General features: G+C 39.3%; 3 protein-coding genes across 8 annotated transcripts in view; 2 read left to right on the plus strand and 1 right to left on the minus strand.

Annotated features, from left to right (window-relative positions):
• Window positions 1-15,627, plus strand: part of nsd1b (nuclear receptor binding SET domain protein 1b) — a 45,470-nt gene extending 29,843 nt beyond the window's left edge. For 3 of the 4 annotated variants that reach the window (XM_086309331.1, XM_086309332.1, XM_086309330.1), the window contains 5 exons: window positions 83-199; window positions 2,050-2,191; window positions 2,292-2,398; window positions 2,481-2,682; window positions 2,868-6,499. In XM_086309331.1, coding sequence (XP_086165457.1) covers window positions 83-199; window positions 2,050-2,191; window positions 2,292-2,398; window positions 2,481-2,682; window positions 2,868-3,556 — 1,257 coding nt within the window. In that variant the 3' untranslated portion in view covers window positions 3,557-6,499. Of the gene's footprint in view, window positions 1-82; window positions 200-2,049; window positions 2,192-2,291; window positions 2,399-2,480; window positions 2,683-2,867; window positions 6,500-10,944 lie in introns of those variants that run through there. The other variant, XR_015131306.1, reaches the window with a different exon arrangement.
• On the minus strand, window positions 5,530-18,155 carry rab24 (RAB24, member RAS oncogene family). 3 transcript variants are annotated; one of them, XM_086309336.1, is made up of 9 exons: window positions 17,669-18,155; window positions 16,757-16,956; window positions 15,178-15,246; window positions 13,948-14,026; window positions 11,805-11,872; window positions 11,014-11,113; window positions 10,136-10,186; window positions 8,947-9,006; window positions 5,530-7,791 (listed from the first exon to the last, which is right to left on the minus strand). In XM_086309336.1, the coding sequence occupies exons 2-9, from the start codon at window positions 16,871-16,873 to the stop codon at window positions 7,724-7,726; spliced, it is 612 nt and encodes a 203-aa protein (XP_086165462.1). In that variant the 5' UTR covers window positions 16,874-16,956; window positions 17,669-18,155; the 3' UTR covers window positions 5,530-7,723. The 3 variants fall into 3 exon arrangements, with proteins under 3 accessions (XP_086165462.1, XP_086165460.1, XP_086165459.1); XM_086309334.1 differs by having other exon boundaries at window positions 5,530-7,794; window positions 16,757-16,884; window positions 17,669-18,154; XM_086309333.1 differs by having other exon boundaries at window positions 5,532-7,794; window positions 17,669-18,151.
• Window positions 18,156-19,931: 1,776 nt separating this feature from the next.
• On the plus strand, window positions 19,932-24,808 carry pgrmc1 (progesterone receptor membrane component 1). The gene is made up of 3 exons (XM_086309337.1): window positions 19,932-20,298; window positions 22,031-22,186; window positions 22,892-24,808. Exons 1-3 carry the CDS (start codon window positions 20,004-20,006, stop codon window positions 22,984-22,986), a joined length of 546 nt encoding a protein of 181 aa, XP_086165463.1. The 5' UTR covers window positions 19,932-20,003; the 3' UTR covers window positions 22,987-24,808.
• The last annotated feature ends 1,472 nt before the right edge of the window (window positions 24,809-26,280 follow it).

Consider the following 26,280-nt stretch of genomic DNA (forward strand, 5'->3'; position numbering starts at 1 on the left):
TGCTGCTGCTGTTGCTGCTGGAATTCCCATCATAAGCCAGGAGTGAATGATCCACGTTTCCCGTATGTGTTTGTTCTCTCAGGGTCAGTTTGTGAGCGAGTATGTCGGGGAGGTGATCGATGAGGAGGAGTGCAGGTCGAGGATCAGACACGCTCAGGACAACAACATCTGTAACTTCTACATGTTAACTCTTGACAAGGTACGACTCAGAGCCACGTGTGTTTTTAGGGTGTTTTCACATTAGCCTGTTACGTTCAGTTCACTTATGCAGGTGTGTACACATTAATCGCAAAACAACTGCACCAAGACCCTTCGGAGGAGGAGGTCTCATTCAGTTCCTAACCGATTCGTTTATGGTGTGAAAGTGATCAGACCTCAACCAACTATCAGGTGAACGTTGGAAGTTTAAATTAACATCTTCCCGTAGCCACATATATTTTGCATTCTGGGATGCAACAGGGTAACTTCGATGTACAAAGGTCTGTATGGGCTGGCAACCAGCTGTAAAATGTAAATTATCGTTTCATCATATCTTCCCTAATAACTAAGTGGAAAGAAACCAAACCACAGGAAAATACTTCAAGTTTACAAACCCATTAACTAGGGCGTGCGATATGACCAAAATCTCATATCCCGATATAAGACATCTATCGTCCGATAACGATATAAATCACAAAAATTTAACATTTTCTGTAAATTCTGTGAATCTCGCGCAGCTCGACTTGCGGGAAGTGTTTCCAGCTGGGCGTCATGTACCTGGAGTCGAGTGTTGTAACCGATGCATGAAACTATACATTTTTAGACATAAGTTGTAACAGCCGCCGTTTTCTTTGTGAGTATTTATTACACAGCGTGCTGCGTTTGAGTCTAAGGTTTATTTTTTTTAGCACCTGACGGCTCTATGTTGCTTTTCATCGGAAAACACTCTGCATCGTCTTTCATATGATTCAGTTTATTTTGAAAAGTCTCAACAGGATCTTGAGCTTTATTGTGAAAGGTTTATGTGGAAAATAAACAAGCGGACACGTGATGCTGTTACCTTGTTGCTAACGACAAGGCATTAAAACAAGCGCTTGTCTGTCTGTAGTGTGGTTATATTAAATATAAGAGAAAGAGAGAACTTTAAGAAAATAATATAGCCACTACAGTGACCATCAAAACGATGAAAAAATATTGCCATAAACAGTTTATTTTGCGACACCACGAAACAAATGATAGCGTAAAATGAAACATTAGACGTCATCCGATACATATCATTATATCGAAAAGCCCTACCATTAACTGATTTGGACCAGAGTAAATGAACTATAACTGTGAAAACGCTGCTAACCTCAAGAGCAACCCTATTCAAGACTACAGAATGCACTAACTGAGGTTTTGCAGCTACGTGGCCGCTTACTACATGACATTAACTTGTCAGTTATTATGAATGTGTGACAATCATGGTGGCCATGTTGGATCAAGTGAATAAGGCCCCAGTCACATTGGGTCAGAGCTCAGTTAGTGGCCTCCCCAACTTTGTCTAGTAACTGGTAGTGTCGTTTTTCTTTTTGAGCGAGTATAGAGGATAAAGTGGTCAATGTAGTTCTGAGGAGAAATAACAAGTGCATCAACATTAACCAAGGACTTGAGCCTTAACAGGGAACACAGAAGAGTGTTTAAAGCAGTCCAAATTATGGTTTAAGAAAAAAAAACAGTAGCAAACTGCCACATGGTTAGATTAAATCTAATTAAGATCTAAAATTATTCACTTACACAGAACAGCTTTGGAGTAAAGCCTCTGAACATGAATGGCTTTCCTACATCTCTTGTTTCCTGCCGTCTCTTTTTTTCAATCAATACCTCCTGATAGGTATGAATGCACTTCTAACAGAATCGTGTGTTTGGTAGTTTTAACCTTGTTACCAGCAGTAGATGCTTTCTTGGCACTTTGGAAATTTCATGGCCAGACCTGTGTTTGAGTACAGGTTATAGCTACAACTTCAAACTAGAGACCTATACAGTAATTAAGTTTAATTTAATTTCTTGTTGGATGACTTTGTGTTTTAGGATCGGATCATTGATGCTGGGCCGAAGGGGAACGAGGCACGCTTCATGAACCACAGCTGTCAGCCAAACTGTGAGACGCAGAAGTGGACGGTGAACGGTGACACCCGGGTGGGACTGTTCGCTCTCATCGACATTGCCGCAGGTTCGCCGCCTCTTACAGATCAGAAGATAGAAGTTGTTTCTATCTTGATGTTTGGTGATGCCAGCAAGCCACTCTCACTCATTTGTGTTTATCCTTTCAGGCACAGAGCTCACCTTCAACTACAACCTGGAGTGTTTGGGCAACAGGAAGACAGTGTGTAAATGTGGAGCATCAAACTGCAGCGGCTTCTTAGGCCTCAGGCCAAAGGTGAGAGGAGGGACACGCCACAAAAATTAATAACCACCTGTGTTTGTTTGGGAATAACCTACTCCTCTGCTCTCTGAACCAGAACAACCCCCCGCCTGATGATAAAGATCGCAAGCTGAAGAGGAGAGGTCACGGCAAGAGGAAGAAAAAGGTGGTGTTGACCAAAGAAAGGGAGGACGAGTGTTTCATCTGCGGAGACGGAGGACAGATGGTGTCATGTAAAAAACCTGGATGTCCCAAGGTTTACCATGCAGATTGCCTGAACCTCACCAAGAGGCCTGCAGGTCAGTGACTTAATTTATTTAGGATTTTCTCTAATCCACACAATATCACCCAGTTTTTATGAAAATAAAATGTAGGATGGTCCCAAAACAGATCTATGCCACCAAATGTTTATTACAGCTGGTGGAAATGTTGTTGTGGTCCTCAGTGAAATAAAGATTCCTTAATGTTCTTGCATTTGTTGTAGGTCGGTGGGAATGTCCGTGGCACCAGTGTGACATATGCAGTAAGGAGGCTGCGTCCTTCTGCGAACTGTGCGTCAGTTCCTACTGCTGCCAGCACCGTGACGGCCTGCTCTTTATCTCCAAACTGGACGGCAAGCTGTCCTGTAGTGCCCATGACCCCTGCGGGGAACCGCTAGAAGCAGGCGAGATCCGAGAGTACACACCTGAACCCACAGCCCTCACCTCAGGGCTGGGCATGGCGGTCATTCCCTCTGCTACTAACACTACCTGCAACGTTAACCCGACTGCCAGGAGGGCCTGGGACGTAAGCACCGGTGCCGGCATGTGCGCGTCAGAGTCCTTTCCTGCTTTTTCCATCCCAGTACCTATCACTATTCCCGTCGCAGCTCCTGCAACGTCGCCTCCTCCCAGTAGTTCTGATGCTCCCAGCAGCCCGCACGTGTTCGACCTCCCCCACTACTCGCCCATCTCCTCATATGAGGAGGAGAGGGATGTCTTGGAGGAAGACCTGTTGGCTGAAGAAGAGGAGGAGGAGGAGGAGCTGTTGGAAGAGGGTGATGCAGAGAGGCATAAATCAGACACTAGTGAAGACGACAGAGAGACGGTAATGGAGGAGGAGGGGGTCGAATACCTGGAGCTCAAAGATGAAGAAGAAGAAGAGGAGGAGGAGGAGGATGAAGAAGAGGAGTGACGCACAGAGGATCATTATTTACAGAGTCACTACAGTGAGGAAGCACATGGAGGTTACTCAGTTACAGTCACTGTTAATGTTCAGTATTCAGTTGGATGTATGGAGGGGCTTTTAGGAGAAAACTACATTTAAAAAAATAAACAAATTGTGAGGTTTATAAATAAAAAATATAATATAATATAATTTATGTATACACTGACACACATCCAACAATTTTGCAGTTTATTTATGCTTGCATTACATGTAGTTTTACCCTGGTAATCACTCCCTACCTCCATCTACACACCTGCTACGAGTGCACAAAAACTATCCGGACCCGGGACATCAATCATGAGACTTGGAAACACATTTCATCTTTTTTTGTTTTGTTTTCTCACATGTTTGTTGGAGGTGTAGGTCAGGTGTCCTATGAAGCTTTGTGCGGTTAGAGGCAGATGTTTTATGCTAGAAAAGAGAGTCACAGCTGGGCTCGGTTTGTGACTTCTACTGAGTTAAATCGGGATTATGTTTACATCCGTGCAGTTTGAGGCCGTGTCAGAAAAACGTTGTATTTGTCTAGAATTAAACTAGCTGAAGTTCTCTGTGTTCTTTTTAAAGCTTTTCTTTCTAATCTGAACACTGTTGAACCACCACAACCAACTCGCCCTTGTGGTCCAGTTGTCGGGACGCACGATGCTGGCAACACCTGCCACAAAGGCCCGAGTCAATGTACACGCAGGACTCCATATCCTGGGAATATTAATTGTTGCTTATATTAAATCCACTCTCCTCTCCATTTCCAGTTCTTCATGATGACTCACATCAATTAGTTGGTGCTTCAAGATCCAGGACTACCAGTGAAGATATGACAGGCTGCCTGGAGTAGTCTTAACCATGCCAACTTTGTCTTTCCTGGTGTTGTTGGGAAAAACAAAATGCAGTATAATGGAATCAACTGTTTTTTAATACATGTAGATTTGGTTTGCAGCTACAAATAGACTCTAGATTCGAACATTTCATGCCAAAAAAAAAAGATTAACTGTTTGAAAGTTAAAGTGTGAAAGATTTCGTGCCATCCTGGGACATTCAGCTCCACTGTTGTTGGACTGCAGGCTCACGTCGTCCAACAACTAATGGTGTGCAACGCGAAATGAACGCTCAGCCTTGCCCTTGCAGTCGGAAAGAAAAGGTAGCACTCAGTTGGCTCCAGTGTGTGTGCTGTGCTCTGTAGTCATTATTTATTCGCTGGTCTGTGACGCACAAACGGTGACGAGGGAGGGAGGGAGAGCGGCGGGGTCGATGCCCTCCTCCCTTGTTCTTGACCCCCGCACTTCTCGGGGAAACAAAAGTCTTTCGGAGGGAGCAAAAACGTTTGAAACGGCGGACTCCTGTCACCACGCTTGCACTTGGGTATGTGTTCTTGCCACATTTCGCTCTGTCTTCAAGCTTAATATTGTCTGTGTGTTATCTGCCAATGCCTTAGAGTGTATTTCTTTGGAGATATTTTTAAGGAACAATGTCGCCCCTGTGAGAGCCAAGTTTCCCTACTAATGCCTTTTTACAGTTGCCCAACAAGAAATGTCTCATTCCAGTGTAATTATGTTAGATCTCAACCACTGACCTGTCAAAACAACTGCTATATAAATATATAAGAAGACATGAAATAAGCATCTTGTGGCTCGTATCTTTTTTTTTGTTTTGAGATTAATAATTATAAATCTGAAAAGAGATCTGTGAGATACTTGGATGCTTTTTAAAGCCAATAATGTCAATTTTTAAAATAATTACATTATACCACATTATTATTTAATTAAAATAAATCACACAAGTCAAGGATCCAAATTAGTATGTTTTCACTACTATAGATATATAGAAATACATATTTTTTTAATATGATATTTTGTGAATTATCAAAATTTTCTTTTTTATAACGACAGGACAGTCTGGGCAATAAGTTACAACTTTTTCCATTATTTTCCATTTATTTCTTACAATTTATGCCCAAAGAGTCATGGTGACAGATTTCCTTCATTGCAGCATTTTTTTTATGCTTTTGAAATTGCACTTATTTTTCTAATACTAAAATATGTCATGGATTAAGTGTGTAGTTAAAACTTATTTATATCAAGAAAAAGGAGTTTCACTGGTCCGATCCACTAAAGTGGGCTGTAAGTGTGGGATAAAAAGCCAAACATACCAACCTGAATCAAAAAGGTTTTTAGTATTCCTCGAATTCACTTCTGTAGGCAAACGTGCAAAGATTTATGCTGATATGCAATCCAATGCCAAAATTGCGCATATACAGTATTTTTGTCAGTCTTTGCCAAATATTACACACAAGCAAAATACTGTGGATCAATTCAAACTTACAATCTATCTGCGTTCTGAAACATTCTTGGAATGAGCCTTTTATTTTTCAGAACAGATGTGGACATCAGTTGTTTTTTAAAAAATATTTGCATCAATATTGAACATCAACACATCAAAGCAGCAACCTACAAGTCCATTGCGCAGTACAACTTAAAAGGCAATAAATTAGTGACTCGAATCTTAAATATAGCTTTAAATGTTTGTGGGACATTACAATGTTAGCCCACGAGGCTTTTCGCTGATCGTCCTTCTGCAGAAGAGCTTCTTCCTGAAATCATTTGAACATTCCAAGATTTTCCTGCTAGAAATCTGTCAGATATATTTCTTTCTTTGAGAGATGCATTCAAACTTAGAAAAACAGTAGATTATTTGTAGAAAAGTAACATTCCCTAAAAATGTTCTTTTAGGCAGCTCAGGCCATGCAATTTAATTACAGATATGTGGGCGTGTTGTTAGTCACCTCCTTAAAACCAGCTTATTTTTCGGACATTTTTACAGAAATTGTAGCTTATGATGCAAAACAGATCTGTTTTAGCAGCATTTAGTGTTCTTGCTGTGTTGGACACAGCAATTGGACTTCATACTGGATTTTTTTTTGGGGGGGGGGGGGGGAATTTACACCCAATTCAGGCATTATTATTTAAATTATTTTGTCTTTGGGAATTATGCTTTTTGGGCCACAGTTTTTGGGGGGTTTTGTGGGTGTTGGTGCACTACCTTGAGTGGCAACTAGGACAAATGCACAACAAGTCTGAGTAGTGGCAGCGTACGGCGCTTTCGTGGCTGACACATGGCAAAAGATGTACTGTTACTGTAAAGGCCTCTATAAAGAAAAATGTCGTGTGTTTTGCCAGTTTTTCAAGTATTTCACTTAAAAATGCAGCGGGTAGAAAACTAGAAAAGACAAACCAAGATTGTGCCAGAATCTACAACCTTCATCCTGAAGCATGAGCTTAGTTTGGTCTCCACACAGGATTCAAACCCTACTCTTCTGGGTAAAAATTCTTCTGCAAAACCCAATAAGCTACCACATACGAATTCTTACTCAGGCTTTTTCTTTTTTTTAAACTTAACTGATTGATTTCTTTTAAAGCCTAAAATCAGAGCGTAGAGGAGTTGCATGAGTCTAGCGCCCTCTTGAAAGGTTATTATGGGTCATGTTGCCTACCCCGGCTTTAATTAAGAGCAGGAACACAAGTAGTTTTCTGACACACTTCATCCTAGCTGGCTTCTCCATCTGTGTAGCCTTGACTGAACATGAGCAGGACTGACAGATGTGTTTCCACAACAATGTTAAATACAGTTGGAGGTAAACAAAATCAGCATTTGCAAACAAACAACTCCCCCTCCCAAAACACAGCAACCGCTAAAACACACAGCATCAATCGAGTTCTCTTTCAGTCTGGCTTCAGTGAGGATCCCACACCCTTACCACTGCAGGCTGTTGTCCAACCACAGTGTTGCTTCTGATTGTTTAACACTGAACTTGGGGAGGCTTATCGCCCTGTGGGCTGCAGGAAAGTCACAAGTTGATATGGTGATAAATATGAATAACTTGGTGAAAAAAGTGGGCGTGGTGGTCTTTAAGTCCCTCACCACCCAGCAGTTGAAGATCCTCTTCCCCAAAGTCTTGCAGCTCTCAGTTCATTATGGCACAAAAGAAAAAAAGAAACATATCCAACAAAGTATAAAGAGTTTTGTTTGATTTTCCTTTTTGTGATTTGGTACCACATTCATAGATGAGTTACAGCTTTCCAGCATTTCCAGGTTTGACTCCAGCTGAGGGAATGCAAACACTTCCTGTCCTGCTCCTCAGCATCAGTTGTTGTGACAACAGGAGTAGAAATAAGAGTCCTTCTTCTGGCCTAAGTCGACGCCCGTTTCCTCTGCTATGAAACAAAAGTGATAGGACTTTAAATTAGTTTGAGATCATTTCCAGGAGATAAACACATTGCATATTGCTTTTACATTTTGATAGTTTGTATAGATTAGAGAAAGTCCTGCCAAACCTAAGGAAACCTGTTTCACCCATTTCCCATTTAAGTTAATTAGCTGAAAGCTCTAACTTTATATTCACATCTAAAAGACTGGTACTGGTCTTTTTTCCCCAAAATTTTAGCAACAAAGATAATAGATATATTTCTCCAAAGTCTAAACTTTTCTATAAGGTCCCGCGTCTACTATATTATAGGTCAGTAATTTGTAACTTACTCCATTTTATGATGGTGTTCCTCAGGGATCATTTCTGGGACCACTGATATTTTCTAAGTATGAATGGCTACTTCATATCACTTGTGTCACAGTTAATTTCTGCTTTTTTATTTTGGATTAATACTATTTAAAAGCCCAAAATGTGATCCCTCATGCACCATCCCATCTGAGCACTAATACTGTAGTGTCTAAATCTCAGCTATACATTTACCAAACAGAAATTCTTGGACCCAAAAAAAAAGAAAAAAAAGAAAGAACAATTGGTCTCAGCATTGTTTATTTATTACATATTCTGAAAGGATTTTTATTAATTTCTGTGCAAAAAAGTTTTGTTTTTTTTAAATCCATGAATTTTGTTTGTGAAATGTTATAACTTGGTTTCTTATTTTTTTTATTTTAAAAAGTATTTGTTTTAATACTACTAGAAAAAAATCTTTAGATATAAAGTATGTTGACTTGTATTCCATATAACTGTATGCTAGTTTAACATCATAATATAGATGAACTATTGATTTTGATGGAGTAACAACAAATTGCAATAAAGTAAATTAAATATAAAGTCATTAAATAAAAGTCAAGGGCTTTTATTTGTAATCCTTTGTTACTTCCATGCTTTTCTTTAATTCAAACACGTTTGTGGATGTGTAACATTTTTAATATTTTCTGCACAGATGCTAAACCTTTAACTTTAAAAAATTAGATTTTCCTGAAAGTTCTGCAGTAAATTCTGCTACGGATAACATAACTTCAAACAAATTTCCATTACCCTTGCCACATGAATTGATATAAAGATAACAAAAACAATCTGTGTACATGAACGACACGCTTACCTGTCATATACTGGAAAGCAGTGCTGTTGTAATCCTCTGCAACTTTCTGGAATAACTCATCTGGAAAGCAGAGGAAGAATGAGGCCTGTCAGTTTCCATCAGTTCGTATCTGTCATGGCCAACAAAAACAAGCCAACTCACATTCCTAAAACCTGGTGTACAGCACGCAATAGCTTCTTTTAGTGTAAGCAGGCTGATAAGGGATGCTCCAAAACCTGCATCCAGCGAGAGAATGCTAAAAGCCACAAAGGAGACAACGCTCTTGTTCTAATTAGACTTTAATCATCAGATTCAGCCATGGCCTCACACTAGAATACTGGCAATAATCTACCAATTAATTAATCCATTCATTAAGCTTCTTAGATTAAATATTTTCTCTTGTCAGGAAGTAAATTAAATATGTCTGGCTGTGATTAGCGGAAAATTATGGTAACACTCTTTGATCACACTCGCATAAAAAAAGAGAAACACTCTTAAGTGCACAAAATTTATCAGTACATATTAAAACTATGTGCTAATAAGTAACTTAAAAATAACATTTGTCCAGTTCATGTCAGCTGTTTTGTTTGAAGAAGGGTGTGAAAATATGCAGAGATTCTCTTGGGTAAACAAAAATAAAAGGTGGACTTGGGTGAATCAGTAACCTACTTTTTATGCCATTTTGGTGGATTTTGTCATGTCAGTTTGTCCCTGTTTGATTCTGGCTACACACACCAATTCGAAAACCTCATGATGCACTACTCAGATCTTAAGCGGTCACCCTGTGTAACCTTCCTTCTGCCTCCTGTTTTTGTGAAGAAATGTGTCTAAGTTTGACCCCTGTGTTGCATTTTTACAGACAGAAAAGCTGCCAAAGAGCAACAGTTTTGATACTCTTGAAATGTTTCCAATCAAAAACTGAAAGGCTTTCATTTGCACATACAACACTGCTAAGAATACATTTAATCCAAAACTGAGTGGGTATCTGCAGCAGCTTCAAGCGTCTTTTATGAGGAGCCAATTTGTATCTGCCATGCTGTGTTCTGACCATCCTCTGATCATCCTGCATGTTAACGAAAACATACCCATATTTTTAATGCTACAGCTCACTTCCTCACTCATCAAAACCACGAATGAATGAATGAGGCTGCGGTCAGAGCCAACAACCTGTGTTACATGAAGTCTTCCGGTGACTCGAGGTCGAACTCACCTACATTATTCCCCGTTTTACTGGAGGTCTCAAAGTGCTGTGCACCAATCTCTGTGAATATTAACCAGAACATTCAGGTTAAACATCAGTCAGTCTGAAGGACAAACTTATGTAAGTGAAGAGAAATTGTGTTTGTGTTGCAACTCGGGCTGATCACACAGAGAAAGCAGACAGAAGTTAGAGATTTCTTAACATCCTTTTAACAACATCTAGAGTGTTCACAAGCTCTTCAGTATACAGTCTTTCCCCCAGTTTCAAACATGACAGCGCACGTGGAAAATCCTGTTTCTAAGGTTAAATGATCAACTTTGTCAACACATCTGACTGGTCTCTTAAAGCTGTCTCGGATACAATTTTCAAGAAAAAGACAAGAAAATATCAGAAACATTCAAGGAATCAACTATAAATCATTTTTCCACAGCTGAAGAGCATTTATAGAGTTCAAACACATATTTACAGTATATAAAGTAAGGAAAATGACTCATGTACTAAACACTCAGGGTATTTTTAAGTGACACTGTGGATACAACTGAAACTGTCTGTGATCGTCTGTAAATTTGTTCACATATAAAAGACAAAGTTGACTAGCTTTATATCAATAAACAACCAAACTAGGTTTTTTTATTCTTCCATGTTTTATGTATTTATGTTTACATTTTAGAAAATTATGAATGCCTCAACTTTAGGAATTTGAAAATTTCGAAAATCAGAAATCAGTAACCTGAAAGAAACCACAAGACTATTGCTCAACTGTTTTCATAAGTAATGCATACTGTTAAGCATACTGATGTTAATTCACTTTTGACCAGGCCACCATCTCAGAAAGAAAACATGTTACAGCGTAATCTTTCTGCATGTCTACACTCCACTGGGCTCACCTTCAGCAAAGTCCTGAGCGTCGTGGTAGTCGATTTTGCGAAGACTCCGGTCTTCCTGGATCAGGTCGCTCTTGGTGCCACACAGGTAGATCTTACAGTGCTGCAGTGCACAACACACCAGAATAAAACACAATGTCCATTACTGACATGATGGAAATTTCAGAAATCCAATGTGGGACTTCAGCTTCAAGTAAACCTCGCTGACAGCAGACTGTGCGGCCACAGATAGTAATAACACATACATTTATCTGGATCAATAAAACAATCAAATAAAATAAAAACAATCTTCCATAAGGTTGTGGACTGAACTCTTATATTTTTTTTACTACAAACTGAACCATCTGATCACATCCATCAAGCTGAGTCTTATTTGATTAGATATTGCCTGCTTTAAATATATGGTACTTTCAGCTGTGTAAAGGACTGAAATAGAGTTCAGAATGAGACAGTGTTTTTTCAGTGCTTCATTATCCTAACAGATGCATATAAACTGACTGCTTTACAAAATGGAGGCCGGATTACCTCAGAGGCAATTACACTGAAACCCCAATTTAGCAACCAACACAGCCAACTAGCAGAGTTACACCATCATAATATAATTTTATTGTATAAATCGGCTATTGTATAAACGCAATTTGCTAACTTTACTTATGGTGTAAAACTGAATGCCCCCAAAACCCTTTTGAGCTTCCATATTAAGATGACTGTTGGGCGTGTGAAGAAAAAAAAAAAAAAAAAAAAATCACATATCCAATGACGTGCAATCATTTCAATGAAAGAAACCATCTTACCTCCTCGTAGTTTTGCAGCTCTTTGACCCAGAAGCGAGCTCGCTGGAAGCTGCTGCTGTCAGTCAGATCTGAAAGCCAAAAATATACAGCAGACTTTTCAGTATTCAACATCCTTGTCTACACACACACACACACACACACACACACACACACACACACACACACACAGCAGGCACCCCATATTCGTCACACATTAAAACTAACAGCCAATCTGTCCATTATTTGTTTGATAATATAATTGATTAAATATGCTGAAAGATTAGGCTATAAGGTGAAATACAATCCAACTTAAGAAGGAGGAAGTTAAAGAAGAAAGATGTTAAACTAAACATCACAGCAGTGTGACTAATCTGCTGGGAAATGACTATCCACCGACTATTTTTACAAAGTTCCCCAATGTGGAAAAAAGACACAGATCTGAAAGCAGTTCAGGACTGGACAGTGGCTCTTTGGTTAGAGGCCAACACCACACCAACTAGTTTGCTTCTTAACACTTAAGCCAGGATTCCTTGATGCCGATTCTAGGAAATGGGGTAATACACTGAAAGAAAAAAAAAACTGATAATGCATTACTGCCGTTTAAAAGGATTGAGAAATATTGTATCCCTAAACTCAATTTCTTTTGCCATTGACAAATTTGATATTATAGATTGCAAAGCACAACCGTACATATCTTCTATCAGAAAGCTGTGGTTTCAAATGCCTAAAATGATAGCCGTTGTTGCCACCTGTGGTTTTTCCAAGACCTTAGATAGATGGAAATGGGACCTTTCTGTCACAATAAATGATACTGAATAGGAAGATATACAGAGATTACAGACTGGAATTGAAAACCGGTGCTGCTTGAGAACCGGTTTCAAATTTTCCACAGCACTGTCATATGTGCACAGTTGAAACAGCCCAAAGCATTGGTAGCTGTAATCTTGTAATCTGTAACATGATTATTTAAAGTCGGATTAAAATGCCCACAACATGCTGAAACATTTTTCTACACAACAGCTCAAACCGGACATCACAACACCAGTTTGATTTACACGTCACCTGCTGAAATCATCACCAGGTCGAGTCAGTGTACCTGCCTTTGAAGGATTCTCCTGACTGTTTTACAGAGTGCAGTGATGGGCAGGACGTCTCATTTATGAAATGGAAACTGCTGCCTCGAGTGAGCTGTGGTAGCACCGAGCAGAACTGGTACTGAAGCCAACCCACACTTTCATTTTGACCCTCATAACTTCAGAATTTATAATAATAATAATAATAATAATAATAATAATAATAATAATAATAATAATGGATTGGATTTATATAGCGCTTTTCAAGGCACCCAAAGCGCTTTACAATGCCACTATTCATTCACTCTCACATTCACACACTGGTGGAGGCAGCTGCGGTTGTAGCCACAGCTGCCCTGGGGCAGACTGAAAGAAGCGAGGCTGCCATATCGCGCCATCGACCCCTCTGGCCAACACCAGTAGGCGGTAGGGTAAAGTGTCTTGCCGAAGGACACAACGACCAGGACAGAGAGCCCGGGGATCGAACCGGCGACCTTCCGGTTACAGATGCGCTTCCCAACCCCCCTGAGCTACAGTCGCCCAAATGAGGGTGGGAAAACAAAATCTGAAACTAAGAAAAGAAACGCAGGCCAAGCTGACTTGTCACAGTTCTTGTGGTCCCCTTGTAACACATTAACAGTCACGACTCACCTATTAAAAGAACGTATCATGAAATTCAACCTGGCTGTGACTGAAAGTGAGTGAACACCATCATCTTTATAAACCAGATATGCGCGTCATAATTATCAGCAACACTGTGCTAATTTGCACACCGGCCAACCTGACATTCTTGATACTGATACTCAAAGCTGCTTAACAAACGCGATTTTGTTGCAACACTGAAGTGGTTGTAAAATTGCTCTTAAATGTGTTTTTCAGCCCTAAACAAATTATTGTGCTAACTCATGTATTTAGGCTAAGTTTAAGTTACAAGGCACCAAAAACAGTGGAAAAACAAGGATAATTAAGAAGCACCAACTTTCAACACACACAACAAATATCAGCTGATTTTGACAGGAGGTCAGGGTGAGTATCCAGTGAAGTTATTAACGTAGGAATATCTCCTCTTCACTGTAAAAGTATAGATTTACCATAGCAGACGATGGCGGCTCGAGCTCCTCTGTAGTAGATTCTGCTCATGGCTTCGTAACGCTCTGATCCAGCTGTGTCCTGAGTGGGAAACACAAGAGAAGAGATGAACTAACTGGAACTGGAACCTAAACAGTGATGAAATGATCAGGAGAGAAGCCTTAACTTTTTGTTTAAAGCTATCATAAACAGCTCAAATGCTTTATCTTTATGCCGCAACAGGCTGTGGTTCCAAAATTTTACAGGTCAAATTAATATTATGTATTTTTTTTTACCTCTATTCTTATTACCATTTATATGAGATATGATAAAAACTACTTTCATTAATAACTATTTGCATCCACCCACACACACGCCATCATTTTTACATAGTTTCCACATTCACACAGGGAAACCATTTGTTTAGCTTCGGACTTTTAATCCTTTAGCAGGTTGAGTCAGGACAGCTATGCAGAGAGTTCTTCTAACTGGCACTAACATCGACTAATTTAAATTAAAGTTAAGATACATTAATACTGGGTACATGCTGATGACATTAATCTATTCTGAAAGGAAAATTCAGAATCATCAACCTTCAGTTAGGTAGTAATTTAAGTATGATTATACCGGTATTAAAGATATAAAGAGGCTGTTGTTTTGGTTATTTCCTAAAACAGAAACCAGGTAGTCAGTTAAAAGCTAGGTCTTTGGAAATGTGATCAACACAAACAACACAAAGGCCTGTAGGGACAAAAGCACAACATGGGGTGGAGACCAGTCAGCTTGGCTGATGGTGCACAAAAAGGAAAATTCTGGACCGTTTATTGGAATACATATGGTACATAAAGTTTTATTGTGTTGAGGAAGTTTTGGTTGTGACATAGCAAAGCTTAGCAATATTAGTTCTCTTGGTTCCAATAACTTTGAAGCTGTGACACCATGAGTGCAGTGGGTAGTTGGGTTTGGAAAAAATAGACAGAGTTACTGTTAGTATGAACCTTTTAACAGCATAAAGTAGCAACTTCAGCAGGACAAATGACATCGGACTGGCTTTGCTCTTACTCATGGCTATTTTCCGGTCTTCAAACAGAGGAAATTTTGAAAAAAGGAAAAAAAAAAAAAAAGGGAAATATACAAAATTCCTTTTTGGGTTTATGAATCTTCCATCAGCTCATTGAACTGCAAGAAAGGGATCAAATGTGAAACGACTGACTATCACAAAGCACGTGCATTTTAGGCAGCCTCTAACTCACCCATATTCCAAGAGTAATCACTTTCTCTCCCACCTGGATTGGCTTGGCAACAAAAGCAGCACCGATGGTCTGTCAGAAAGAGAGAAGCAGTGGGGTTAGACACTGCAAACATATGATATGACTGCTTTCAGCCATGTTAGATTGATATTTGTCAGATGATATGTGGATTTCGTTTTTTCTTAAAGCTTTTCTCATTTCTCTAATTTGTGCCTCCTCGAAATGTACGCAGGTTTTGACACAGAAATCAATCTCATTGCGTCATACTGAAAGACTTCGTGTCTCCTAAAATCCATCTGGAGGACAGAGGAAAGGAAGAGAGATGGCTTGATGGAGGAGCTTTAAGTAAAGATCCACAGGTGTTTTCTACATGAGTGTTGTAGGAAATGTAAGCAATATCTAGATTTTCCAGAAAATCCTAAATATGCACTTTGAATACCATTAAAAGCTATTTTTATCATTTTGACGTTAATTGTTTTTTGTTTCCATTTGTAGATTTTAAACATGATGTGTGTTTACTTACGTCTTCTATTTTAGTGTTTGTGTTTTTGGAGACTTGGAAGGCTAACAGGTTTGCCTAAACCAGAAAGCATTTTGGGTTAACTCCTGCGGCTTTAAAGAGGCTAATGACTTGTATAAAACGGGTGTGACACCTAGCTGGAATAAACGAACCATGGTGGGAAAAATACTTGATTATTTGAGATGATTAATTGGATCATCAAACTTTCTGCACCTCACAGTATTGTCACATGGTGCAATTAGAAGTGGTCCAAGATATAAAACAAGTGCCATTAATCCTGTTGGGTCTAAGAAAACAATTTATGATGCAGTCATATTTAATTGGAATCACTTTAAAATAAGGCTCATAGGTGAAGATGGCTCACTTTGTTAAAAGCCTGTGGCATTGCCCACACCTAAGCTCGAGGAATCGAGAATAAATAAACTGTTAAGTGAGAACGAGGGAGGTCAACACTGTGAGGATAAAACCAATACTTTCACACTCTCACATGGAGAAAGTCATCAACAGAGCAGCTTCCTTTACAAGATAGAATTGAGGATGTCTGCCTCATAGGCCTACAGCTGCAGAAATGAGTGAGCCTTAAATCCTTAGGTGGGGCCTCCTGGTTGTTCCAGACCTACATCTGAAGGTGCCTACTTTGGAATTACCTACCTGAGGAGATTAGGCTTGCAGAGTGGGTAACCACCTCTTAGAACTCTCTTTTACTTGATGTCTTACCTTATACTTTTGCCTTCTAGGCTCCCTTTATTCTTTTCTTATACATGTATAAGTTTACATTTTTTGTCCAACTTTAATGTTTAGATCTGCCATTGATTGGTCTGTGTTTGTCTGTTTGTCAAAGCCCTTTGCAAAGGTGGTATATATAGAATGTTTACTATACTGTTATTATTTATGGAAAATGCAGCATTAGCTTGCAGAAATGTACTAAAACATTACTGCAACCCTACTTCCTGTCAGAGCTTTGACGCATTGAAACAATCACAGACTTGATCTTCTGTTACCACAGCCTCCCTTGGGCTAAAGTTAAAACTGAAGCCCTTCATGGAGGCAGCTGACACTCACATTCTGGTACGGGCCCACCAAGAAGCGATGGTGAACATATCTCTCCACCAGACTAGTCTTCCCCACGCTCTCTTTTCCTAGCATCACCACTTTGACGTCCACACGCATTGCGGTCATAACGACGGCGTCTGGAAAAGCCAGAGAAGAGACCACGGCACAGCAAACAAGGGAGAGCAGAGGGGAGTTGATTTATAAGGCAGCTGAAAAGAGAAAATACACGAGTTAGAGACTGAACTTTATAAATCATGCACTGGAAACAATGAGAAATTACCAACTTAAATCCTCACCCGTTCTGTAAGAGTCTGTTAACACCATAGTTACTTCACAGGGAATCTCACAATCATTTTTTTACGATTTGAATCTCTGGATGCATTTCTTTTCTTATTTTTTCAAAGATGAAAGTGAAACAAAACTGCAGCAGTAAGACCCAACCCTCAAAAACCTACATAAAAGTGGTAAAGAAAAAGGTACAATTGTAGCCTTAATTTCTAGTTTAATCTGACTAACAACATAAAACACGAATTATTTCCTTTAAATTTATAGCTACTACTGCATAACTGCTGCACTTGTCATTGAAAATAACCACTAATTATCATAACGTAGATTAAATATTTATACACTATGTACTTTACTATATTATTTTAAGATAACCTGAATTTAAAAGGAAAGTCTTACTAGGTGTGTTTCTATTCCTGAGATATAGAGTTAGCTTTAATTAGAGTTTTACTAAAGTCTCTTTCTTTTATTTTCTCTTAATAACAAAAAAAAAGCAAAGGTGTGGTTTTACTACCTTGCATGAAGCTAGAAATGATCCAGCTAGCTTACTTGCTCAAACACGGCCGAGCATTATCTTTACAGGGTTTCAGGGCTCCCGAGTTGGGCTAGGCTACATATAAAAACATCAAAACTCACCGGGTAGCTAGCTTGACTCAACAAATCTCTCGTAGCATCAGATCTCCTCCCAGCAGGAACCAAAACCAAGGCTGAGCCCCGTCTATCAAATCCGCTTTAAAGTGGACACAGCAGCCGTCGGCTCGCTCTTCATCTCTGCTCCCAGCCTCGCAGAGCCGGGTGGTGTTAGTACTGGTAGCGCTGGCGGTTAGCTCGGTTAACGTTATTATTGTTGCGCAATGAGTGAAATTATAAACAAGCCTTCAGTCAGCTGAGCGTGTTACCGGGACACACGGGAGCCAACTGGTCATGGTTTCTGGTTATCAGGAATCCAGTCCTCTGAAAACAGGTTCAGGTTACTGCCGCTGGGGCAGACACGAAGCTAAGTATCGTCTCTGTGAGGAAAAAAATCGCCAGCTGAGCTTTGTTTGGGTGGGTGGGAACCAAATACCGGAGAGAGGCGGTTTCCAAGAGGAAGTGGACCGAGTTCTATGACACAATCGACGGATGTTGAAAGTCACAAATGACCCTACCACAACCACAGCTTTTTACTGTTATTATTTAATTCAGTCTGCCTGTGTGCACCTTAATCTCATCAGAAAATCACCCAGAAGTTTAAAAAAAGAGACTTAAATCTAGAAGAATACAAGATTACAAGTTGCACACATAATAATAATATGTATTGATTTAGCATATTATACAATTAATTCATGGATATATTTATCTCAAGCATTAATTATTGAATGAGACCACCAGGCACAAGAAAATGATCCACTTTTTTAAACTTTATTTTATAAAAACATTTTTATTCAAAAGTAACAGAGAGTCACAAAAAGACATAAAACAACCAAAAACACTTTCACACCGAGTCCAAAGAAGCGCTTTTCTGTCATTTTGCGTCTCTGTGTTTGTTTTATGTGTGTTGCTTTGTTTCATTTGTTTGTGTTTGACTTATAATAACATAACTTTGTTGTGGTGGTCATTTTTATCTCTTTTAATAGGAATATGTAGCCATTATGTAGTTGTGCTGGGACCTTCTAAACATTTTAAGCCTGTTTTTGTTTACATTTACTCTTTTTTTTCCTTTTTTTTAGAAATATATCTTTAAAAGGTTCCTTCATGTAATAATCTGCTAGAGGGTGAAGGAACCTTTTAAAAAAACAAAAAACAAGCGCGTCCATGCTCACAGGTGTACACACGGGTGATCACACCCACAAACTACACCCTTTTTGGCTCCTACCTCAAAGCACACTGTGTTCTGTTGATCTTATGTGCTGCACAATAATGTTTAACATTTAGTATTTACTGTCATATTCCCATATATCATTGTGATGCTGTTTATTCTATTACTCTTGTTCTCTTCTGCTTGCTTTCTTTTTTCTTTCTCAGCAGGTGATCCAGGTGATTGATATATGCATTTTTTTTCTCTGCCCGTTCTGTTGGTTTTTGTTTTTTGCCCTTCTCCCCCGTCCCTCTTCTCAGCTGTTTCTCTTTCCCTCTTTCTTTCTCCCCTTCTTTCCCCCAGTCAAGTCTGTCCCGTATTCAGTAAGTGAAAATAAAATAAACAATAAAAGGTGAATCAAATGGACCATTACGGCAAGGCTGGGATGGTCAGTTTGGTAAAGTAAATCCGTTGGGCATCTTTCTTTGCCTTTAGACAACAATTCTGATGGCAAAAGAGCCAAACGGGACAGGCCAAAAAAAAAAAATATATATATATCTTTATTTACTTATTTATTATGTATTTATTCTGTTTTGGAACTAATTAAAGACTTATCATATTAATCATTTCTAAAACAGAATTATTGTTAGTTTTTTGTGTAAAGTTATCAATATAATTATTGACGATATCCACCACAGGACCAAGGACATTAATTTAATTCGGGGACCAAATGAAGAAAACAAAGACCACATACACAAAAAAGACAAGATGCAGTCAAAAACATCCAAAATGAACACAAAGGAATTAAGAAGCATTTGTATAAATTTGCATCTCTGTATTTATTTTATGTGTTGTTTTGTTTAATTTGTTTGTTACATTACATAACTGTTTGTAGTCTTTTATATCTTCTTTTAGTGGTGGTTTCATGTCGCACCGTAATTTCCTTGTTGTTTTTGGCGCTTTTTAGACTTTTTTTGGCCTCCACAGATGATTGTTACATGGACAAAGTACGATATCTATGGAGGCACTTAGAAGACGTTGATTGGTCCAAACAGCGGACTGTAAGGGTGAGAGAGAACTGTGATTGGTCCAGGGATCACAAGCGCTGGCTCGGCCCTAAGCCGTTGAGTAGTGTGAGGTCAGGCTCCACCAATCCCACCCAGCACACACTGTTCAGGGGAAAGAGACGACAACATGGCCGAAGCAGAGAGTAGCGAGTTAACTTCTGGTGGAATTTTTCAGGAGATCTTCACTTCTCCGCTGAATCTGACCCTGCTCAGTCTCTGCTTTTTCCTTTTGTACAAAATCTTCCGCGGGGACAAACCACCGGAGCTCAGCGAGGAGGACAAACCACTGCCCAAAATGAAGAAGAGAGATTTTACGCTTGCGGAGCTGAAGCCCTACGATGGGCTGCAGAACCCGCGGATCCTCATGGCCATCAACGGAAAAGTGTTTGACGTGACCAGAGGGAAGAAGTTCTACGGACCAGGTAACGTTCGCGCGTGCAGTGGTTACTAACTGTGGTGTCCTCGTGCCACGAACAAAACCAACGGCAGTTAGTTTAGCGTGGGTTTTAGTTTAGTTACTATCGCTAAATGCAAAAAAATAAAAAAAACTGTTGCTGCTTGGCACAACTTTTAGTTGACTTCTGTGTCTTGGAGCTGGCGCCACACCCCCTTTAGTTGTTTAACTGAGATCCCGTTTCATAACAGAGGGGCTGCGGTGGCCTTGGAGCCAGAGATCGTCTATGAAGACGTTGAGTTCTCCTTAGAAAAAGGGCTTGATCCCTGCAATGTTTAAAACATACCCGATGCTTCTTCTGTCCATAGAAGAGTCCAGTCTATTAGGGGTTTAAAACTGCAGTAGGGACCATTCAGGGTTTTATATGAGCCCCGGGGCATCCAGGTAATATAGTAAAAGCACAACAGTATGTACTGTGCGGATGGAGGACATAATATAGGAGTCAAAATATTGGTGCCTTCAGAGCTTGACACAAAGTAGATAGACTCTCTGATTGGTCTGAATGTGCTGTTAACATGTAGTTAATGTCTTAATAGCTGTTATCTAGATTGTTCTTTTTTATAGCTTTACATTTGGACTACTTTGAATTAATTTGACTATGTTTTTTTTGTAGTGACTAAGCAGAATTGATCTAAAACTCACTGCACCATCTTATGGTACAAACTGTTATTACACAAAAGTACAACCCAGCCCTGGTTCAGTTTCACTTGATGTCTCATCAATGCAATACACAACGCTTTGGACACAGATATAGCAGTTGTTTCTGATGATAGCTTTACAGAAAATGGACAACAATACGTTTAAACCAAACAAAATCACTTAAGCTGCACATTCCCATTTCTGAAAACCACTTTCTAAGAGGATGAAATGAAAGAGTGAAAACCACCAGGACTGTCATCTTTAACAAGTTTTTTTTAAGTTCCATTTAATTAATAAAAGCCAAAAATATGTTTAGCAAATGGCCAAAAATCTAAAGAAAAGTCTGAGGCCGTGAAAACACAAAATTTAAAAATTAGGTAAGTAAATTAGTTAGGGAAGTATCTGGATGTGGATGATATGATTTCCTGGACACAGTCAATTTTCTCTGTGACTTTTCACTTCTGTGGAAACGGGCACAGAGTGAGCACTCTCGGGTTTTGTCTTATCTAAGAATGTAACCTCTGTTGCGTGTAACCTCTGGACAACATGATAGTCATTTGTCACGCAGATTTTCTTAGTGCATTCCACACCCTGCCCTGTAGCCTAAATTCCACGGTTTGTCTCATTTCAGGAGTTTGGATCACTTATATTAAAATTTGCCCTCAAGTTGAAAAAGCTTTGGCAGCTCTCGAGGAAAACCTTAGGACTGGCTGTTGTTTGCTGTTGGGGGGGGGGGGGGGGGGGGCAAATAAGGCTGATTAACTCTATATGCTGATCTTTTTGTTATATCTTTTAAATAAATCCAAACTGAGGCAGGTGGTCACTCACCTAGTTCAGTATACTCTGGGATAAGACAGCATTCGTTAGGAGTTTTAAACACCCTCAATGATATGAACCACATCTTTGGGGGGGTTTTGGGGAAAATGTATCATTATCTGTATTTGAAATAACCTTTCTTTAACGTCAGATTTTTCCTCAGCGCGCTCTGTGGTTTAAAGACAAATATTCAAGATATTTTCCCATGCACGATCATCTGATCGTATGTCTTCCTCACCTTGCAGATGGACCGTACGGAGTGTTTGCAGGCAGAGATGCATCCAGAGGTCTGGCAACCTTCTGCCTGGATAAGGAGGGCCTGAAAGATGAACACGATGACCTGTCGGACCTGAACTCCATGCAAAAGGAGAGCCTTTCTGATTGGGAGTCTCAGTTCACCAGTGAGTGGAAGATAAAGCACACTGTCAGGTTATTAGGGTCCAAAAATGCCACAGAAAAAAATTTAAAAATGTTTTACAATTCTTGTGTATTTTATAATTTACTAAGCATTTATAGTAAAATAAAGCCTGTACTTAGATCAACCAGGGTTTCAGTCAACAAGTATGTCGGGCAGTTTGATTTGCCAGCTCTTAATCCATTATCTCCCTTTACCCTTTAGCCACAAATATTTATTTTCCTCACTGTCAGTAGCCTGTTATCAGATTAAAAGGATATCAGATTACAACTGGATTGCTTTAAGATTGTTTCCCATCATGCTCATAGTGCAAATTTGCAAAAACCTGTTGGAACCATGCAGGTGAAAAAGGAAGAGATTTTGGCCATCTCTGCCATTTATGTGTTCAGGGCTTTTTCCTGAAACAGCCCAGAAGCACAGAGAGAGAGCGATCAGAGAATGTCACTGCTTGTATGAGCTTAAACAAAATTGCAGTGATAAAATGTTTGATTTTCATAAGAAAATGAGAAAAAGAGTAACTTGAGGCGGCTCTGGATGAGTTTCATGGCCACCTCACGCAGGTGGCCTTGGTGTGAGGTCACATTAATAAAGTGAGACAGCTGCAGATCGCAACGTGCAGACCTTGGCTGTTTTCCCTTCGGGTCTTTTTTCTTTTTCTTTTTTTAAATTAGATTTTTGTTCTACGTTTCAGTGAAGTACGACTACATCGGCAAGCTTCTGAAGCCAGGAGAGGAGCCGACGGAGTACACCGATGACGAGGAAGGAAAAAACAAGAAGGCGAACTAAAACATGAACCGTGACCACAAGGGGGAACAAGATGCCTTAATGTATATTGGTAATTTGATAACCCTAATAGGGTCGCTGGAAAACTCCTCCACCTTCTGACCATCTACCACTACTTTTGGACCAATCTCGGCTTGTATACAATGACTGAATTCAGTTTATCTTTATTAATCTCGTCTACAGGCATTAACGGTTAGAAATGCAGCTTTCTAATGTAGAGTTCTTTAATTGTTTAGAGCTGTTACTGTAATCTCTCAAACACTGATCCACCAACCAATCCCAGCGTTTTGTTGAGCTCCTGGTAGTTATGTGGTGCTGAAAAAGGTGATCAGCTCATCTTGATGGTTGCCAGGTTTCGCTGTAGGGTCTCAAGAAGCGATTTTTGGTTATGATTGGCTGCCCATCAGAAACACCAGGCAGAGTTCTGTGCCTGAGATAACCATATTGCTGACATCCCCTCTCTGTGACCTCACAGAGACCCAAAAGTAGAAAAAACTGTCTGAAACTGAGCAGTGTAAAGTCTGAACCTTTGGCTCATAGGGGTTAGTTGTACATTTGAGTCTTTGGGCCTGTGTGATAAGAAAATCCATTGCTGTAAGATGACATAAATCACAATAATAATACACTGCCCTTGACACAGACTTGCGTCATTAAATCAAGGCCTTAAAGGAGGTAGTCTAAACACTGCTGGTGTCATTGTTCTGTAGCCGCTACATTGTGCAGTTCCTAACATGATAAGTTAAATCTAAAACTCGTCCATTGTCACTTTAATTATAAGAGTAAGTACATTTTCCTTACAAACTACATCTAACTTTCACATCAGGCCTGTTGTACTGATGATCTCTGAAGATTTGTACCTGCATGCATGTTCAAACTGTAAGAGGATGATGATGTACCATAGGTCTGTTATCCCTACCCTTCGGCTTACTCCTAACAGTTCCTGTAGCTGGAAAAAAATATTCCAAGTATAAAGGTTAAATTTTGCATGGCATAATTAAATACACTAAATCTGTCCCAAAAATGAGCTGATTTTGAGGGGATTTGGTGGGAACCTTTAACATATTTGATTGATCTTATATCAATGTCTCCATAGTCACTATTAACAAGTGAAAGATCCCTGGTTTGACTCCAGGAAGAGACACAGATCCCTTTGGGGTTCTTTAAGGGTATCTTTCAGGAGGGAACAGCTGAAAGTAGCTTTATAATACTACTGTGACAGTGCAGGTTGATGTGTTTCCTCTGCATGGAAAGGCCATCTTCTCTCTCCCTCTGCTGTCTCCTGCGATCTTACCACAGAACAGCAGTTAAGCATTTTAGCATCTGGATTCAACATCCCAGACAAAGGATTTGCTGCTCTTTTCATTCTCAATTTGCTTTTTGACCTGTAAAAGCAGTAGACATGTAAAAACCTTGTCAGTAAATGAATTAGAAAAAATGCGTAATGGTAAGTGCGGTCACCGTGGTGCTCCTTTAAACGAACAAACATTTGGAAATTATTTCCCCCCATTTATTCTGTTTACCTTGATTTTAACACTAAATCCATGATGACAGAGAGACCAAAACCAACCCTCAGATCAGCTGTCATGGACGTAACAGCTAAACCTTGAAGCGTTTTCAAGCCTTCAGACGTGAGTTCATTTGTAACTCAGGAGTTGTTTCTGACTGTAGAAAAATGTTTTCTTCTATGTAACTTCCATTTAAAACAAACAAAACATCCAATATGTTGACATTCCTGGTATGCGTATATATATTATTCATCATACAGTCATACTGTTATAATCCTGAAATGATGTTTTGATTTAAATAAAAAAAACTACAATATGAAGACTTGACTGTCTTGTGTCTTTCTATATCTATATTTAGATTTTTATTGAACATGTTTACATGCCTTTATGTTTATGCCCAATTCCGACCCTACCATCTGAATGGCTCAGCACAAATTAAGACCCATTAGACCATGTGATGTTTTTCCAGTCTCCTATTTGCCGAATCCACGCAAGCTCTTCTGACAGGAGTGGCACCCAGTGTGGTCTTTTCCTGATGTAGCCCATCTGGTTTAAGTTTCAGTGTGTTGTGTGCTCAGAGATGCTCTTCTGCATACCGCGGTTATAACGAGTCGTGTCATGGTGTGAGGACAACAACCTTGCCTTCAACACTGATAAGACAAAGGAGATAATAGTGGACATGAGGAAGAACAGCAGCACTACTGCTATGGACTGCCCTCGAGATGAAGGTTCAGAAGTGTGAAATCTAGAACATCCCGACTCAACAACTCCTTTTTCCCCACTGCTATCAGACTCCTGAACAGCTGACCTACCTCAACTGCAATTTTGCACATCAGGTTGCTTTGCACATTAAGCTCCTTTGTACATCCATCTAATCAAATCAAATCAAATCACCTTTATTGTCACATCACATGTGCAGGTACATTGGTACAGCACATGTGAGTGAAATTCTTGTGTGCGAGCTTCACAAGCAACAGAGTTGTGCAAAATACAATAATGTAAACAAGCAAAATACAAGAATGGCTACATCTGAAACTAATAAATATATGTACAATATATAATAGTATATGCATTTCTGGATGTGTATACTAAATATTTTTCTATGTGTGTGTGTGTGTGTGTGTGTGTGTGTGTACACATATTTTACAAATTAAATAGAGTAAACAATAAATAAAATATATAAAATAAATAAAATAAAATATACAGAGTGACATCAACATCTGCATACCACACTTTTCTTTGCTTACTTATTTGTAATTATTTATCTTTTTTATTATTTTTTTATCCGTATTTTATCTTTTTATTTATTTAATTTTATTTAATTTTATTTTTGTTCTTTTACCCCTTACCTAACTTGGCATTTGTGAATGGACAGCAAAGGAAGAGTGTCATTGCACAGAGAATGCTATTTCTTCTGTACTGACAATAAACACTTTGAATTTGAATTTGAGTTTCTGTTACCTTCCTATCAGCTCATAGGAGCCTGGCTATTCTCATCTGACCTCTTACATCAACAAGATATTTTCACCCTGAGAACTCACTGGGTAGTTTCTCTGTTTCTGGACCATTCTCTGTAATAGTTGTACAGGAAAATCTACGTGGATCAGTGTTTTCTGCAACAGTTTTCTACACTTCATTTACATCTGAAAAGCACTCTGATTTTAAAAAGTCCTGGATTGTGCCTGACAAACACACGATTCCTACAAAATGCAGAGTGAGTACTTGTGCAGAAAGCTCAGAACATTAGCATAAATGTTTGAGCTGGTAAACTTGTTAATTAGTTCTAAACTAA

The sequence above is a fragment of the Aulonocara sp. 'chitande type north' Nkhata Bay genome, linkage group LG10, assembly GCF_057382095.1.
Source record: "Aulonocara sp. 'chitande type north' Nkhata Bay isolate Kocher_YH1m ecotype deep benthic linkage group LG10, A_spYH_male_GT1.1, whole genome shotgun sequence".
Classification (NCBI taxonomy): Eukaryota; Metazoa; Chordata; class Actinopteri; order Cichliformes; family Cichlidae; genus Aulonocara; species Aulonocara sp. 'chitande type north' Nkhata Bay.

Excerpts from the sequence above, each read along its gene's own strand:
- rab24 (XM_086309334.1), bottom strand. The coding sequence starts at position 16,873 with ATGACCGCAATGCGTGTGGACGTCAAAGTGGTGATGCTAGGAAAAGAG. Across the intron at positions 11,114-11,804 it reads AGCTGCAAAACTACGAGGAG|CACTGTAAGATCTACCTGTG; the intron begins GTAAGATGGTTT and ends TGTGCACTGCAG. Across the intron at positions 9,007-10,135 it reads TAAAACGGGGAATAATGTAG|ATGAGTTATTCCAGAAAGTT; the intron begins GTGAGTTCGACC and ends TCTGCTTTCCAG.
- pgrmc1 (XM_086309337.1), top strand. The coding sequence starts at position 20,004 with ATGGCCGAAGCAGAGAGTAGCGAGTTAACTTCTGGTGGAATTTTTCAG. Across the intron at positions 20,299-22,030 it reads GAAGAAGTTCTACGGACCAG|ATGGACCGTACGGAGTGTTT; the intron begins GTAACGTTCGCG and ends CTCACCTTGCAG. Across the intron at positions 22,187-22,891 it reads TTGGGAGTCTCAGTTCACCA|TGAAGTACGACTACATCGGC; the intron begins GTGAGTGGAAGA and ends TCTACGTTTCAG.